The sequence below is a fragment of the Callorhinus ursinus genome, unplaced genomic scaffold (genome assembly GCF_003265705.2).
Source record: "Callorhinus ursinus isolate GAN/ISIS: 27379988/994484 unplaced genomic scaffold, GSC_fseal_2.0 scaffold23, whole genome shotgun sequence".
Lineage (NCBI taxonomy): Eukaryota > Metazoa > Chordata > Mammalia > Carnivora > Otariidae > Callorhinus > Callorhinus ursinus.
In genome coordinates this window covers 10,238,444-10,254,934 of record NW_027397085.1, presented here as the reverse complement: position 1 = coordinate 10,254,934, position 16,491 = coordinate 10,238,444, and the positions used below count along the sequence as shown (strand labels likewise).

General features: G+C 38.7%; 1 protein-coding gene across 7 annotated transcripts in view; it reads left to right on the top strand.

Annotated features, from left to right (window-relative positions):
* Positions 1–16,491, top strand: part of MAST4 (microtubule associated serine/threonine kinase family member 4) — a 546,892-nt gene that overhangs the window by 286,570 nt on the left and 243,831 nt on the right. For 4 of the 7 annotated variants that reach the window (XM_073905391.1, XM_073905390.1, XM_073905395.1 and 1 more), the window contains 2 exons: positions 1,339–1,370; positions 15,613–15,648. In XM_073905391.1, coding sequence (XP_073761492.1) covers positions 1,339–1,370; positions 15,613–15,648 — 68 coding nt within the window. The remainder of the gene's footprint in view (positions 1–1,338; positions 1,371–15,612; positions 15,649–16,491) is intronic. The other 3 variants (XM_073905392.1, XM_073905393.1, XM_073905394.1) reach the window with 1 other exon arrangement.

Sequence of the window (16,491 nt, the reverse complement as noted above, 5' to 3'; positions counted from 1 at the left end):
ACAAAAATACAGCATTCCATCCCTGAACCCTGAGGCCCTGGAGAGAAGGAAGATCTCCTGCTTCTAAAATGGTTCATTGTTTCTTCTTGTAATTAAACAATGATGTGATTATTATAACTGTATCAGAATATATTTGCCGGTTAATAAGTAAGGTGTGTTATATTTAAAGCAGCATCCTCCCCTTGGTCTGCTCCTTTCAAGGCCAAGTCCTGCAAGCTGTGCTGGAATTAATTGTGCTGTTTAGCAGTAAGATCTGCAGCCACTGTCTGTGACACACATTTAAGTATCCAATAAAAACAGGGGACAGGAAAGGTGAATTTGAAGCTGAGGGGGAAACACCTTTCAAAAAATAATGCTCAAGCTCCTGGAAGGCAAAAAAAGAAAAAAAGAAAAAAAGGTAATTATGGGAATGAAAAACTAAATTTAGTCAAGTCTTTCAAATTTATACTGTGTTCTTTTTGAGTTTAAATAGCCTGATGACTCATGCCTTCCTATTCTTTAATTATTGTTGTCAAGTAATCATTTCTGAGTACCCAGGCTTCTGAAATCCCCATTCATGGGTGGAGATATTTCTGTATCCCTTTTTGTTTATTTGTTTGGTTGGCTTTTTTGTTTGTTTGTTTTCACAGGCTCCCCTATAGTTAGGTGGATAGTGATCTTAATTTGTGATAAGTGTGAGAGCGCCCTTTTAAAGACTTTAAAGCACTCTATTAATTGTTGCTGTCTGGTTACCTTTTGAGAGATTCATTAACCTACTTTTAAGTAACCAAAGTCATAAATCGCATTTACGTTAAGAAATAAAACCAGAAGGAAACCTTTTGCTTTATTGAAGAAAATCCATAATAAAGTGTGATCTTCGGTATGCACAGTGTCTTACATTAGTTTATTTCTGTTGGGGGTAAATAGTCTGATTTAACTGCTTTTTTTCATTTCCCCTTTCATTTAATTATAATCCTATAAAATTTCTGCTCCTCCTATCTCTTTCCTTTTTGGATAAGCCCTTTGGTTCCTCCAGTTTTCCCAATGCTCAATTTTAAGGCCGTGTAGGTCAACTTTGTATTGTATTGTCCTTGCTTTGAGAGGATTAATGTCTTTTCTGTTTTGGAGTTTAGATGAACTATGTTTTTACTTTGAACACAGCAAACACAGCGTGGAAAGAGAACAATGTAAGAAGGGATCCAGCATAAATTCATGACATTAAAATCTTTTCATTGTGGAAAATGCTAAATCAAGCATAATGAAGAATGGTACATTATAGGCTATCTGCTCATTCAGTGCCTTACTAGTCCAAGGTTAATGTGGCCTCTCATATATATATGTTTTGTTTTACTTTTGCAGAAGGAGCTGAGTCTCCCCAGAAGAGGAAGTTTGTAAGTAGCCTAATTTTGTTTCCTTATTATTACTATATTGTACAGTTTGTAATGTGATTATTCTCTGACTTGTTAGGATTTTCAGACAAATGGAGGACTAATGATAATCAACTAAATTGAGAAAACAGACACTATGCATTTATTTATAAATGTCACATATTCATGATTTCAGGATAACTTGAAGAAAGTTTCCAGATTTTGTCCTTATGGGCATTATAAGCCAAAATGCTTACTTATTCCTGGGACAACCTTAATTAAAAAAAAAAAATTTCTTAGGTAATCAAGCAAAAACATTATTTGGTTTGCAGATAGTATAAATGGATCTGAGTCAAGAATTGGTGTTCTCCTATATGTTCAGGAAATCTGTGATTGTTTTTTATGCTATGGATTTTATGCAAAGTAAATGATAAACTTTTGCCGTGATGATGAAGAGTTTAAGTCAGCTAAACTTTCTGTTAGATCTAGATCTTACTGCATTGACTCATGTCATGGTCTTGTTTTAAAATAGCCGATTTATGAACCTTAACTTGATTTCTTTTTTTTTAAATTTTTTATTGTTATGTTAATCACCATATATTACATCATTTGTTTTGGTGTAGTGTTCCATGAATCATTGTTTGTTCATAACACCCAGTGCTCCATGCAGAATGTGCCCTCTTTTAACTTGATTTCTTTATAGTTTGTTTCAACCTTTTGTTTTGAAGGCTAATAATATATTTGCATAAATTATAGCTTTTTTTTTTTTTTACCATTAGCAAGTTGCAGAAGGAAATTAATTGCCTTTAACATTCCACTAAGTTTAGGGTTGATTTGTTACCAACTAGTGCTATGTAAGGGCTTGTCTAGAAATACTGGGATTTGGTATCAACGTTGAATAATTGAGTGGATGGGGCAATGTCCTTTTTAAAAAATAAGTATAATATTTAAGGTAGGTTGATGCAGATCTCAACTTGGAGTATTAGAAATGTATATGATAACTGTTAGAAGATAATATTCATTTTGTTGACCAATTTTTGGATGATGTTAGCCTTTGCATCTGAGAACCAAAACTTCATCTGCTATGAACATTTCAATACTATCTATTTTGGTTCTTAATGTTTTATAGCTTTAGGCTGCCTGGAGGATATGGGATCATTGTTCTTGAAGAAGGTATCTGGATAAATTTTCACTGGCTTCCAGCTTACATCCCTGTGTGCTAGATGTTAATGGCCTAAAATTTGCCATAGGAAATGCCTTTAGAATTAAAAACGTGCCACCTTCTGAATCATGATTAAGACTCTCCCCTAGACTTGGGAAAGTCCAAATGTTTTGGTGTTTCTAATCATGATGAAAAATAAGAAATAAGAAAACCTGAAGTAAAACTACATGAAATATCATAATAGAAAAAAAAAATCTCTTTCCCCTTGTATTTTACCTTTATTTAATGCTTAAAGTATCCTAGGTTTGTCTTCAGTACTTTATTTGAAAACTTCAGAATTTCAGTCAAATCTTCCTTTTAGCCTTTATAATAGATTGCATTTTCTTCAGTTTTTGAGTTAGTATATTTCCTGTAAATTTTTATTAAGATAATGTTAATTACAAATTAGAGTCCCCATGTCTATTTAAGGGCCACATCTCCTTTTGTAGTATCTCCTTATCTCATATCTCCTTGTATAAGTCTGTTAATGTTAGCTGATAACTGTGGGCTAGTGGGAGAAATAGACGATATATTTAAATTTCTTGACTTGGGAGTTTAGAATCTTTCATGAATAAAAAGGATGATGGCATAAGTTTCTTTGGCACCCATGCTTTGAAAACTTACTAAGGGAAACATAGAATTACATTTAAGCCCTTTAAAATCTCGTCCCTAATAAAAGTCAATTGATCTATCAACCAGATGATGGAAGTAAAACAAAGCATGTATGTCAACATAAATCTACCTTTTCCTTTTTTAGTGACTTCTGCGGAAATTAATATTTCAAGTGAAAACAAAAGATAAAGATGTATTTTTTATATTTATATTATTTATATTTTTCATTAAACACAAATATTCTCAAAAGAATTAATGGTGTATGATAGAGATGTTCTGGGACTTAACACCACTCAGCATTTTCAGTGACCCCCATAGAGAATGTTGGTAATTACTTTCCTCATGCAGGGTTGTTTTATGGCTTGGAGAAAAAGAAAATACTTGAAAAAATAATTGCTAGAGTGATTTTAATACAAATCTAACGAAGAGGGCACAAGTCGTGCTAGCCAACATAACTGTACCTGATTATTAAAACCTGTTAATACTTCGTCATTATATTTTGCTGGTGAAATGCCTCCGGCATAAGTGTTTTCAGATCTTTTTGTATCTTCTCCCAGAAAGATTGAGGATTTGATCCCGCTGTTCTGTTGAATCTTCTTTCCATGTTAACAGTGAGCAGCTATACAGGGTGATGGATTCCTCGTTGTGTGTAGTTACAAAGTGATGTGATTGAATGTGTCAGGGCGGGGGGGGGTGCCTTCAGAAAGGCTGTGCTCTTAGAAGAAGGTGCCCGATTTTGTTGCATCTGCTGCTTCTACTTTGATGTCTTGAAGGATGATATTTTTAAGATGCATTGTCATCATTCAAGCACTTAGGGATTTATCAGATTTTTATTTTTTTAAATTTTATTTTATTATGTTATGTTAGTTGCCATACAATACATCATTAGTTTTTGATGTAGTGATCCACGATTCATTGTTTTCGTATAGCACCCAGTGCTCCATGCAGTAAAAAAAAACTCCATGAGATTTTTTTTAGAAATTCAGTATTGTCTTAACAGATAATTTTTATGTCTGGAATCACGATAACATGTTTTATGCATGTAAAAGTTAAAGCTCTCACAAAAGATTGTAGAAAATAGGTTTTTCTTTTTATTACTATCTTAAAGTATAAAAAAAGCAGACTCTCTTCTGTCCAGAAAATAATTCAGTTCTTCAGTAATTTGTAAAATATGATCATTTTCTCAAGAAATCACTTAAAATGTGTGTTGTTTCATATATGTTTTAAAAGGTTGCAAAGGCAATGATTGTGACCTTTTTTTTTGTGGTGCAAAGGGCAACAGAGAAGTCAAGGGAACTGCTTTCCAGGCAAGATGTTACTAAATAACCAAGTGACTCCAGATCAGTTTTCCAGAGGCTTTTGTAGTCCTTTATCAACTCAAGAGTCCCAGATGTCATCTCCATTCTAACTCCTTGGATAGCTGGACTTCAGCTTCGTTGTCTTCCTCCTCTCAAGAGCAGCCACATGCCGAGACTTGATCCTAGATTTTGCCAGCACCTTTCATCTCTTTCTCTTTGGAACTTAAGTTGTGATACTCTCTGCTCTTTCTCTTCTCTGCTACCTGTCAAAAACTATAGAGCCTTTGAATAAATCATGATATAATCATACAGTGAAATACTACATAGGTAGAATGAATGAACTGGAGCATATGTAGCAACACATAAAATTATCAAAAATACCCAGAACAAAAGCTAAAAGCAAATTGCATATACAGGAAAGCGTTTACATGATAAAATTTAAATATGCAAAATAAGACATTTTATTGTTGGTGAATACAAACATGTGCAGTAGAAATATAAAAACATGCATGGGCAACACATTTACAGTAAAGCTTATTAGTGGAGGAAATGAAAGAAGTGGGATTCGAGAGGACTCTCCAGGGGGCTCTGTGTATATGATTAATGTGTAGGTACATGGATGCTTACAGTATACCCTCTCCATTTTGATATTCTTGAGCTATTTTATTTAAAATACTCAGTAATTACATGAAGGTAAGATTCCAGACTGTTTTATCCAGATATGTATGGAGATTTAACAATAATTTGAAGGAAAAAATATACTATCTCTTTCGAATGAAAGACTATACCAAACCCGTATTTATTTTTGTTTTACTCTTTTGTTGTTTTTGTGACTTGAAGATTGGCTTAAATGAGTACAGTTTTGTAGTTGTTGGAATATCTGCTGTGGCAGGTACCTTACTAGTTAATGCCAAAGCATCATAATACATTCTGATACTTGTGGAGGAAAGGAGGCACATGAGAGAATATCTAAAATGGGACATTATGACGTTTAGCTGCAGAACCAGATTTGTTGTCTTGAATTTTCAGCCTTTTAAGAAAAGTGACTATTCTTTATCTACCACAAGGTGCTCAGCACGGACATGTACAGAGTGTGGGCATTGGGAGCTGACCCACACGTCTGTCTCCCCAGCCAGACTGTGAGCCTCCCAGCAGAGTGAACCATCCTGCTTTTGCTCTGAGTTCCTGTCACAGTGTGTTGAGGACTAACAGTGATGCTGTGGCTGGTCGGCTCATGCCAGATCTTTCTTGGTTTAAATTTGGTGTGGAATACATGGGCTCCTTTGACATTATTTTTATTTTCCTAATAACAACGACTTTATATAAGTGCTCATAGTGTTTTTGGTCCCTTATCTAGTCTTTAGCCATCGTTAGATCTCGGGTTCTGAAATGACATTTCCAGGTGGAAAAACTTTCTGGGAGGTGTTTGTTTTCAGACAGTGAAAGTGGTAAAAGGGTAAAAACCCAAGATGTGAGCTGATACATGGTGAGGAGCAAGTCCAGGGTGGCCCTGGCAGCTACACTTTATTTTTAAAAGATCCCTTTGTGTTTCGTTAATTGTCCAAATAAACATTTCTCTGGGACAGAGAGAGAGAGAGCCTCTTTTTTCATAGGACTCCCTGAGGAGAGGTGCCAGAAATGGGCTGGAGGCCTTTCCCTCTCCTCCTCCAGTGTTGTTTTTTAGTTATCTTTCAGATTTCTTTACACAGAGAAGGAAACTGCACTATCTATTCTTAGCAAGGAAATTCTCCTTGCTACTTAAATAGCGTTTCTTCTGTGTCTTTTATCATGAGCATTGAGTGTGCTGTTTTATGGGGCCGGGTTGGTGTAGAATTCATAAAACGATATGCAGTTGTCGCTTTGTTATAGTAGAAACAGTGACTTGACACTTGGCCAGTTCTTTGGCTATCCACATTTTAAAGTGGCACCCAGCAGCTGAAACCCAAGCAGGAGCAGCTCCTGGTGTGCACAGAGGTCCGGAAAAAGTGTGCTTCTGCACGCCCAGCGATCATTGGGAGTATTGAAATGCCTAAAAGACACCTTAGGAGTCTTGGCTCGTTTTAATTTCTTGATCTAGCAACAGTACTGGTATTCAGTAATTGTTCCTCTCTCTAGAGTTTTGTCCCCTCTCCATTCATGCTTTCCTTTTGTTTTCTCCGTGTTCTGGAGGTGGCTGGGGGCTAGCACGGCTGGACGCGACACACGTAGCTAGCTTTCTGTTGGCGTCCAGCCGTCTCAGATCTGCTGGGAAGCCCGCCTCCCTATCTACAAAGAAGACAGGCATCTTAACTCTATCTGCCACAGTGCCAGACAGCCTCGTACTAGAAATCCATTCAGCTGGATCTCAGAGATGTTTCCTCTTCGGTGTCTCATTGACTTGTGCATAGCTCTGGGCAGCTAATCACCGTGGTGCGTTTAGCACAGCAGTAGACGGTTGGTTATTGGGATGCGTCTCCTGGGGTGGGCGGGAACGCGAGGCTTCCAGTTAGAGGAGCAGCTGTCAAGAACTGTTTTGCCCCACGTGTAAGTTAATAAGTGTGTGAATGGGTGGCCGACTGACTTCACTTCTTTCTAAGTTTGTCCCTCGTGTAAGTTAATAAGTGTATGAATGGGTGGCCGACTGACTTCACTTCTTTCTAAGTTTGTCCCTCGGGGCAGGAAACAGAAGATGAGTAAGCAGTAGAGGGAGAGTGTTGGCAGAGGGTGGTCAGGACTACGGAGGCAGAGGCCCCTGATGTTGTTGGAAGCTTCTAGGCCTGCTGGATGTAGAAGGTGGCTTGTCTCACTGTAGATATACTGAACTGAAGGTACTGGGTTAGGTTGGAATTTCTCGTTTTTGAACCAGCTAGGAAGTGACCCTTTGTGTAATTGAATAGGCTTGGGCTGATGTACTTGGCATGTATAGAGATGTCTGTTTTTTTAAAAGAAGACCTATTCCCGCTGGTTGTATTTCAGTCTAGAGCATACTGCCTTGGCAAACTGTTTAGAAAAGTAGTTTGAGTAAAATGAGTAGTTTCAGTCTAGAATGAAAAGAGGGAATCACCTTCATTTTACAACCGAGTTGAATTAGATTTTGTGAGTTTTTCAGCAAGGTGAAGGGAACATTTCCTGAAACAGAGGGAAAGGGCTTAATGCAAGCCAAACAAAGGCCATGTAAACCATACTTGTTAGTTGGGTGAGTTTTAAAATAAATTTAGCTTCCTTTTTAGTACTTTCTTCCCTCCCACACCCATAAATATTGAAGCAAGAATTCAAAATATCTCTTGTCAAAGCTGAATGGAAGTCCAGTGTCATTTTGAATGTTAGAAACCCAGAAACAAAACGAAGGAAAAATTGAGTGTTGCATCTGAATTAGCATTTAAAGTGGCATGTTTATATCAAAAGAGAACGGTGTAATATATCCTGAGAGTAAAGAGAGGATTGCAGCCTGTGAAAGAATGTCACTTGCATTTATATATTCATCGAAGAGCTAGTTTGGTATTTGGCATGTATTTGCAGCGTCCCTTATCATGCCTACTCTCATCTTCTGTGAAGTGGGTAGGGAGGAGACCTGCCAGAGAGAAGCGAGGTAGGATTGATCTTCTTACCTTTGAAAATTGTAGGAAGACCTTAATTTTGCTCCAAGGCAAGAAGGGTTAGGTCCCCTAGGGAGGTTTATCAAAATGCATGCACATTTCCAAACACACTTGGGAGTGCAGATTAGAATCTGGGTGTATTGGGAGGTAGGGGGTATGTTGGGGGTGGACCTTCCATCAGTTCTCAAGGTGAGCCTAAAATGCCACCCACAGTTGAGGAGTGTTGTTAGAGCTTCAGGCTATGTGTGGTGGCAGAGCGGGTTTCTGGATTCCCCTAAGGCCCGAGGGGAAGTTCTCCACTTCACATTTACTAGAATAACTTTGTAACAAAACAGTCAAACAGGAATTTGGGGAGTTTCTGAGTGAGCACTCCTTTTCAGCGAGGCTTGTACAGGCTTGTACAGCGACCCCCTGAGGCCCGCGGATGGTTGCCGCTGCTTTCTCACTAAAAGCCACCTTTTCGGGTCTGTTACTCAATAGGCATTTCAGAGTGTGGACTGAGGAGCCACAGTGCCTGGGTTTCAATCGTATCTCTGCCTTTTAACCAGTGCTGCAACCTTCAGAAAGTCACTGAATCTCTAGGTGTCTTTGTTTCCTCATTTGTAAAATGGGAAATGTCTTGAGAATTAAATCAGCTAATATTTGTAAAGTGTTTATAACAGTGTGTGGCCTACTCTAAGTACTATGTACGTGTTCTGTGAAATAAAAAGTACCAGGAGTTAAGCCCTCCCTGTGCCATCCCCTCCCCCATCTCTTATTTTTGTTCTCTAGAGTTAGACCAAAGACTGCAAAGTAGGCTGGGAAAATTCCTTTAAAGCCAGATCATTTGCAGAGCATTTTCTGAGGAGCTGGGGTATTTCCCAGCTTTTTCAATGGATTTAAAGAGGGCATTTGGCCCCATAACCTTGGGTAGATCTTTCCTTTGCATCCCATGAAGGTCAAGCCTGGTAACAGGAGGTTTCTAGGTGTGCTGTAGGGATGGACCCTATACATGTTCTGGCTCTTTGTCATCAGGCTGTGAGGGAACTCTGTGTGCTCAGCAGCCCCTCTTCCAGAATAAGCTCCCACTTTAGACCTGCCCAACCTTTTTCTCAGCATAGTATACAGATCACTTCTTGAAATTGTGTTTTGGGATAGACAGGTGTTGAGGAAAATGAAGTGGGCTATTATTTGTGTCCATACAAAAAATTTTAGTCAGAGTGTCATACCTGGAAGAAACCTGGACGGAAATCTGACTGGACATACCTTTATTTGAGAAGTGTGGAACTAGTAACACAAAGGATTTGAGATTTGCTTGTGCTTAGGCTAGTTCCTTGACTGTGAACTCTGACCAGAATTTAGGGTTCCTACCCTCCAGGGATTGGAAAGCACCCTTTCCTTTTTAAGCGTGTACTTGAGTTGGAAAGACATAATCAGCAAGGATGTGGGTGTACTTTGTTCTGAAAGACAGGACTTTTAGCATCAACGTCCATGGTGTGGATCAGTTAAACAGTAGACACCACACCATATGCTTGACTTGATCATGCTTGTTCTGGTTTCTTGCAACATTTTGGAAAGCTCAGCCCCAACTCTTCTTGAGTGTTTGCACTTAGAACTGCAACCAAAGGGAGAACCTCGAGGTACGCCCCAGGACTGCCAGGGAACGCCATTTACTCAGACTGATCAGGAGACTAGGGAGAGCCAAGCTGGTGTGGTGTGGCAGTCCCAGCTGCAGTAAGTGCTGTCCATCATCCAGTGTGACCTGAGCGAAGTGGCTGAGTTCTGCCTTGTCCTCGGTACCCTGTGGTGTGGTAGTGAGTCAGGCCCTCTGAGGGGGACCTTGGAGAGGTGGGTGGCAGCTGCAAAATCACACGTGTGTCTTGGTGTTTCTCCTTAGAATCTCTCCTGTTTCCTCAGCTGTTCTGACTCCCGAGAATTCAGCTCCCTGCCCTTTTACTCTTTGTGGCATCTGACTGTCCAACGTCAACAGCTGGGGAGAGATTATTTGAGGGTCCCCTCTTTGTTTTTCTGCAGTAGGGGTCTCACCCTCTGATAATCCTGGTGGGCCGTTTCTTTCATCTGAATACACGTGCATGGACTTCTCACATGTTGTTCTGTAGAGTCCCCTCTCCTTAGAGGAGTTGGAGGGCTTTCAGGTTGTGGAACATAAGATGAGACTGTAGAATGTGCCGGCAACTGTACATGTCTCTTCCCATGGCCTTCTGGGCTCTGCTTCACCTCATACGCCACCCAGGTAACTTGTGAGTAGTACCATAAGGAAATTCTATGCAGAGAGTTCTCTAATGAGGGGGGAGAGTTTCATTAAGTACATTCTGTGATTTTTATTTGCATGTGGAAATAGGTGACATCCATTTGACCTAGCAAAAAAAAAAAGGATAAATTTTTATTTGTAATCATAATAAATTCAAATATGCATATGGTATTGAGGGAAATATTTTGAAATGCCTTTATTCTAGAAGTATAAGATCTTTCAAGAAATATTTGCATATTTTGTAGAAGTTTATGTGGAAAGTGTTCTTGTTCTTTTAGAAAATATTAGTTTGGCATATGCTTTGTGCTCTTTATTGTATAGGAAAAGTGATTTCTAACTTGGGTTGTGTCCTCCAGATCAATGGGATTAACATGGGAATGGCATTAGCCCTGGGTGCCGGTCTCTTATTAAACCCCGATTTTCCAGTGCTCTCTTTTCATGTTACTGTTGGGGGTGGTCTGTGCTTTTCCTTGGGCCAGCTTTGAGGCACAGCTTATCTTTGGGGTTTATTTTCGTGTTCCAAGAACTGAAGACGGTATTTGCTTTGAGAAGTTGGCACCATATGACATCCTCCTGTAGCTGCTGTGGAGGAAAGGATAATGTTTAATGTAGGGACAGTGGGGACGTCCCTCTGAGCTGGCAGCAGACAAAGCGAGGGTGTGTTCTCCTTTTCTTAGCTCCCCTTGGCCTCTCTGCCAAGGCACTAAATGGTATTTGCTCTGCATGGGGCACATGAGTGAGTTCACCAGGGGTTTAACATTTCAGGGTATAAAGCATAGTGTTTAGTATCTTAACAAATCAAGAATCAATTATCTGGGAGAATAAGCAGAAGGTTTTTTATGTCTAGGATAAATTAGTTTAAATGCTAAACCCAGTCCTTGTGGATTAAAGAAGCACTTGGAGGCAATGGAGTATATTTTAAAAATGCACTTGACATCATATACGGAAATGAAATTAATAGATCAGTACATGGGTTTCATGTCTTAGAGGAACAGTGTTGGCTTTTTTTTTTTTTTTTTAGGTGGGGTTCCAAGGTATTATCAATTTGTATATAAATGCAGTTGATTCTGATAGAATTGCAGGGAAAAAATACTGTCATCAAACATCTGGTTAAAGCATGTTACTTAATTATTATCTTTGAGAATTCAGGCCACTTGGCTTTATTCTTGTTTTTCTTTCCTTTTTTCTGAGAAATGTTGGTCAGACTTATCTTGAAAACCACAGGAGGAACGGTCATGGTGGTGGTGGTCTGGGGAGATACTTAAAAGGGAAATTACAGTAAAGGTAGTGGAAATTGGTACTTCTTGAGGCTCTGTCAAATCTCTCCCTGTCCAGCACACATCTTTAGGCTCCTATTTAACATCACCTAGGCTGTATTATGTTAAGTACCCAGAAATTTTGAATTTCATCTGTATTACTCCACAGCAGAATTTAAAACATTATGAAACAAGCATGCAACACACTCCAAAAGAGCTCCTTCTCATGAAATTCCATGTAGCATGAACCAGTTTCAACTGTGCTGAGAGCAGTATACCCCTACATGGTCTAGCAATTTGTTTTCCCCAACAGCTAACAGTGCCCCCCACAACACCTTTATTTTTCTTTTTTAAAGATTTTATTTATTTATTTGACAGAGAGACACAACAAGAGCAGGAACACAAGCAGGGGGAGTGGGAGAGGGAGAAACAGTTTCCACGCTGGGATCATGACCTGAGCCGAAGGCAGATGCTTAATGACTGAGCCACCCAGGTGCGCCCACCCCCCCCCAACACCTTTAAAAAGAAAAAAGAAACAAACAGCTTTATGGAAGAACAGTTGGCGTATAATAAACTGCACTTAATTTAAAGCTCACAATTTCATAAACTTTGTCATATATATGTACCTGCAAAACCACCACCACATCAAGGGAATGAAAGAGCAGTCTTGCCCAGAAGTTTCCTCTTACTGATCTGTTAGGACTCCCTCCACTCCCCCCCACCCCATGCCAAATCAGGCCATTCCTAGTATTTTCCATCCCTAAAGATTAGTTTGCATTTTCTAAAATTTTAAATAAATGGAATAATACTGTTTGTACTTTTTTAATTTTTTGGTTTGATTTCTTTCACTCAGCTTAATTATTAGGGGATTCATCTATGTTGTAGCATATGTTAATAGTTCATTACCTTTTATTGCTAATTAACATTCTATTGAATGGGTACAGTTTGAATATCCATAGTTTGATTATCCATCCATTTGTTGATGGACATTAGGGTTGCTTATAGTTTTTGGCCATTATAGATAACACTGCGATATATGATTGGTAAATTTTCTCCCAGCTTGTGGCTTGTGTTTTCAGTCTCTTTACAGCATCGATGGAAGAGCGAATGTCTTTAACTTTGATGAGGTCTGTGTTATCAATTTGTCCTTTAAATGAACATGCTTAGCCGTCTTTGCCTAATCCAGATCACAAAGCTTTTCTCCTGTTGTTTTTCCAGAATGTTTATAGTTCTCAATTTTACAGTTCTGAATTCTAAGTTTATGATCCATTTTGTGTTCATTTTGTGTATGGGTGAAGTATGGATTGACCTTCATGTTCTTGCATGTAGGTATCTATGTTGGTGTTCTAGCACCATTTGTTGAACAAACGATCCTTTCTCCACTGAATTCTGTTTTACCTTTGTTGGAAATCAGTTGTCTTTATTTGTGTTTGTCTATTTACAGACTACATTCTTTCTCCTTGACCTCTTTGTCTTTATAGCAATACCACATTGTTTTGATTATTGTGGCTTTATAGTAAGTTTAGATATTAGGTAGTGTTGGTTCTCCATCTTGATTTTTTTTTTTTTCCAAAATTTTCTTGGCTATTCTAGGTTCTTTAATTTTGGAATCAGTTGGTAAATTTCTACAAAAACAAAAACCTTTTGAGATTTTTAGTGGAAGTGAATTAACTTTATAGGAGAGCCTGTGAAGTTTTCCAGTGGTTATTACAATGAAACTCTAGTCTTAGAGATGGATTAGGGAGGATAAAGTATGAGTTGTTACAGTGTGGAGAGACAGGGATGGAGTTGTCCCCCAAGATGGACTGATGGAGGAGCTGGGTGGCGCAGCTGGGGGAGCCTGAGTTGAGGAATGAGTGACCATAAATGAGCAAATATTTTGTCAGAAAAATCCCCTCAGAGAAGCCCAAGGGAAATGGTTGGGTGGTTTGTTCTGGGAGCAGCTCAGGTAATGATTTCAACCTGAAGTTAGAGGGAAGTAGGCACATATCTTCTGGAAAGAAGAATGTAATAGAAAGCTCAGGGTCAGCATAGGAAGGGAAGAGGAAGACGTGAACATATGAGATTCTAGAACCTCGTGTTCATGGAAAGCTTGTGATGCGGGGAACAGAGGGCTAGCATCATACTTTAATGTTTTCTGCAATAACTCCGTCCAACAGAACAATGAAGGTTACTTGTACACTTGAACTGGTGGTTGGTCTAGAACCGTGGTTTTCAACCGTGATTTTGTCCACAAAGAGGACATTTGGGCGTGACATTTTTGATTGTCACAACTACTGGGAGAATGGGATTTCTTACCATCTAGCAGGATGCTGTGAAACATTCTACAGTGTTCAGGGAAACAACCCCCCGCCCCCCCCCCCGCCCTCAGCAAAGTCTTATCTCCCCAAAATGTCAGTAGTGCTCAAGTTGGGGAACACTGATCTAGAGAGGAAGGACTAGAAAAGAGGGTAGAATGAGAGTGAAACTGATAGGTTTCTCTGGCACCTCCTGTCTGTATTGTCTTGAGGAGAACTACTCTCTTGGGTAGTTACCGTAGACAGTTACTGTGGATGATCAGGAATTAGACCGTGGAAGTCTTCAGGCATGTTTCCAGAAGATGTCTAAAAATGTTACCAAATCTAGTTTAACAAAAGCATGGCTTGACTACAAATAAATGGAAGAAGTGTTGAACATCTGAGTTAATTTGCTTAAGAAGAAATTATTTGTTTAGATATGGCCTTGGCCATAGATGGTATCATTTGGGATACTTTTGATTGCAGGTCATAGAAAACCTCATTCAAAGTGGCTGAAAAAATAAAGGAACTTCAGCAACTCATGGAACTAAATGGTCCAGGCTTCTGGCACCATTGATCCTGAGGTTCAGTGTTGACCCAGGACCCAGTTTCTTCTTCATCCCACTTGAGCTTTCTTTCGTAGTCCGCACATGGCTGTCAGCAGTTTTCAGGGTTATTTTTTTCTTATTCATTCTCCTCATGAGAAGATATTTCTCCTGTGATTGAGTTTTTCTTTAAGTGGGCCATCTTAAATTATGTGTCCCCGTTGAATATGGTAACAATTCTTTCATTAGCTTGGACTCATGCCATCCAGTATGGTAGCCACTAGTCACTTGTGGCTATTGAGTTCTTGAAATACAGCTTGTCTAAACTGAGATTTGAAATAAGAATGTGGAATAGCTAGTTAATAATTTGTATGTTAAGTATATGTTGAAACAGTAGTATTTTGGGATTTATTGAGTTAGAATGCAAGTACATGATTAGAAATACTTCCACTTTTTTTTTTTTTTTTAATGTGACTGCTAGAAAATGGAAATTCTAGAATTGGCTCCAAATTGTGTTTCTTGTCTACAGAATTGGCTTAGACCATTCAGGGCCCCCTGGGAGTCCAACCCATCCAAACCACATGGCTAGTAGACATACAGGAGAGAGATGGAATGGTTACTGGGCAAGCAATTAAACATGAATACTGTGGTGACTGGCATAAGCGAAGAAAGGAGTATTTGTTTATTTGCTACTGTTTCACTGCGGATGAATGTCTGGAAATACTGCCCTACTCCACGAATAAGAGCTAATAATTGTTTCTTAAGTGTATTTTTGAAAATTATAAGAGTAATATGGTGCCCCTAGCCACTAGTGAAACAGCACAGAAAAGCACTAACAGAAAGTAAGTAATCCTTCTCCCTTCTAATCCCTGTTTCCACTCTGAGCCGTAGGTAGGTGTTGTCAGTCTGGTCTGTATTCCTCCATGCCTTCCTTCATGGACATGTGAGTGCTGTGCTGTGGCTGCCATTTTAAGAACGGGATTATGGCACTTACTCTTTAATTTGCTTTTCTTACCTTACCAATTTGCTTTTGTTACCTCCAAGTTAGCATCTACCAACTTATCCTGTTCTTCTAAATAATTACATATTATAGATATGCCACATTTCATTTAACTATTTCTCCCATCACTGGGCATTCATGCTATTTCTATGCCCCCCCCCTTCCTCTGCCACACAACGAACAATGCTGCAATAAACATCTTTGTGCCTGTGTCCTTACGTACCGGTCCTTTTTTTTTTTTTTCTTCTATAGGATAGATTCCCAGAAGTGGAATTGCTTGGTCAAACGGTATGTGTATTTTTCATTTTAACAGATAAAGCTAAATTGTTTTCCTCAAAGGAATAACAAATGATATTTGCTCATTTAAGAGTGCCCATTTCCCACATTCTCACCAGCATTAAATGTCATTGCTCCTTTCAATTCTTAACAGTCTAATTATCACTGATCATTAATTTACATTTTCTTCACTATTGTTGAGGTTGAGAGTATTTTCGTATGTTTATTATCCATGTGAATTTCTCTTTTCTTCATATTCATTTCCACTGCCCATTTTTCTGCTTGGTAGTTATTTTTCTTTTATATTTTCTGAGAGTTACTGTGTTTTAGAAATGTTAATCCTTGGTTATATGTGTAAATATATCTTTACCGTTCTTCTCTCTGTGTATGATGTCTTTTGCCACATGAAAATTGTTAATTATTGTTGAATCAAATATGTCTGTCTTTTTCTTTATTGCTTCTGAGATAATCTGTTTTGTTCAGGGTGGTGTGTCCATCTCAAGGTCATACAAATATTTTCCTATATTTTCTCCCCAGTTTTTAAAACCTTCAAATCTGACTGCAATTTTTAAGATTTGTGCATGATATGAAGTAGGATTCTGTCTTTATTAGTTTCTAGTTATTACAAGAACCTTTATCATGGGATTGAAATGTTATCTTGCCACATATAAGGATGCCATATGTATTTGGATCTATTTCCGGACCCTGTATTCTGATCCCTATCCATTTCTGTGCCAACACCATTCCGTTTTGAATGCAGTGGCTTTCTAGTGAGTTGTAATGTCTGGTAAGTTGTCCTTCACTGGTCTTCTCATACTTTTCATTGTTGTTTTTAGCCATTTATTTTTTTCATAC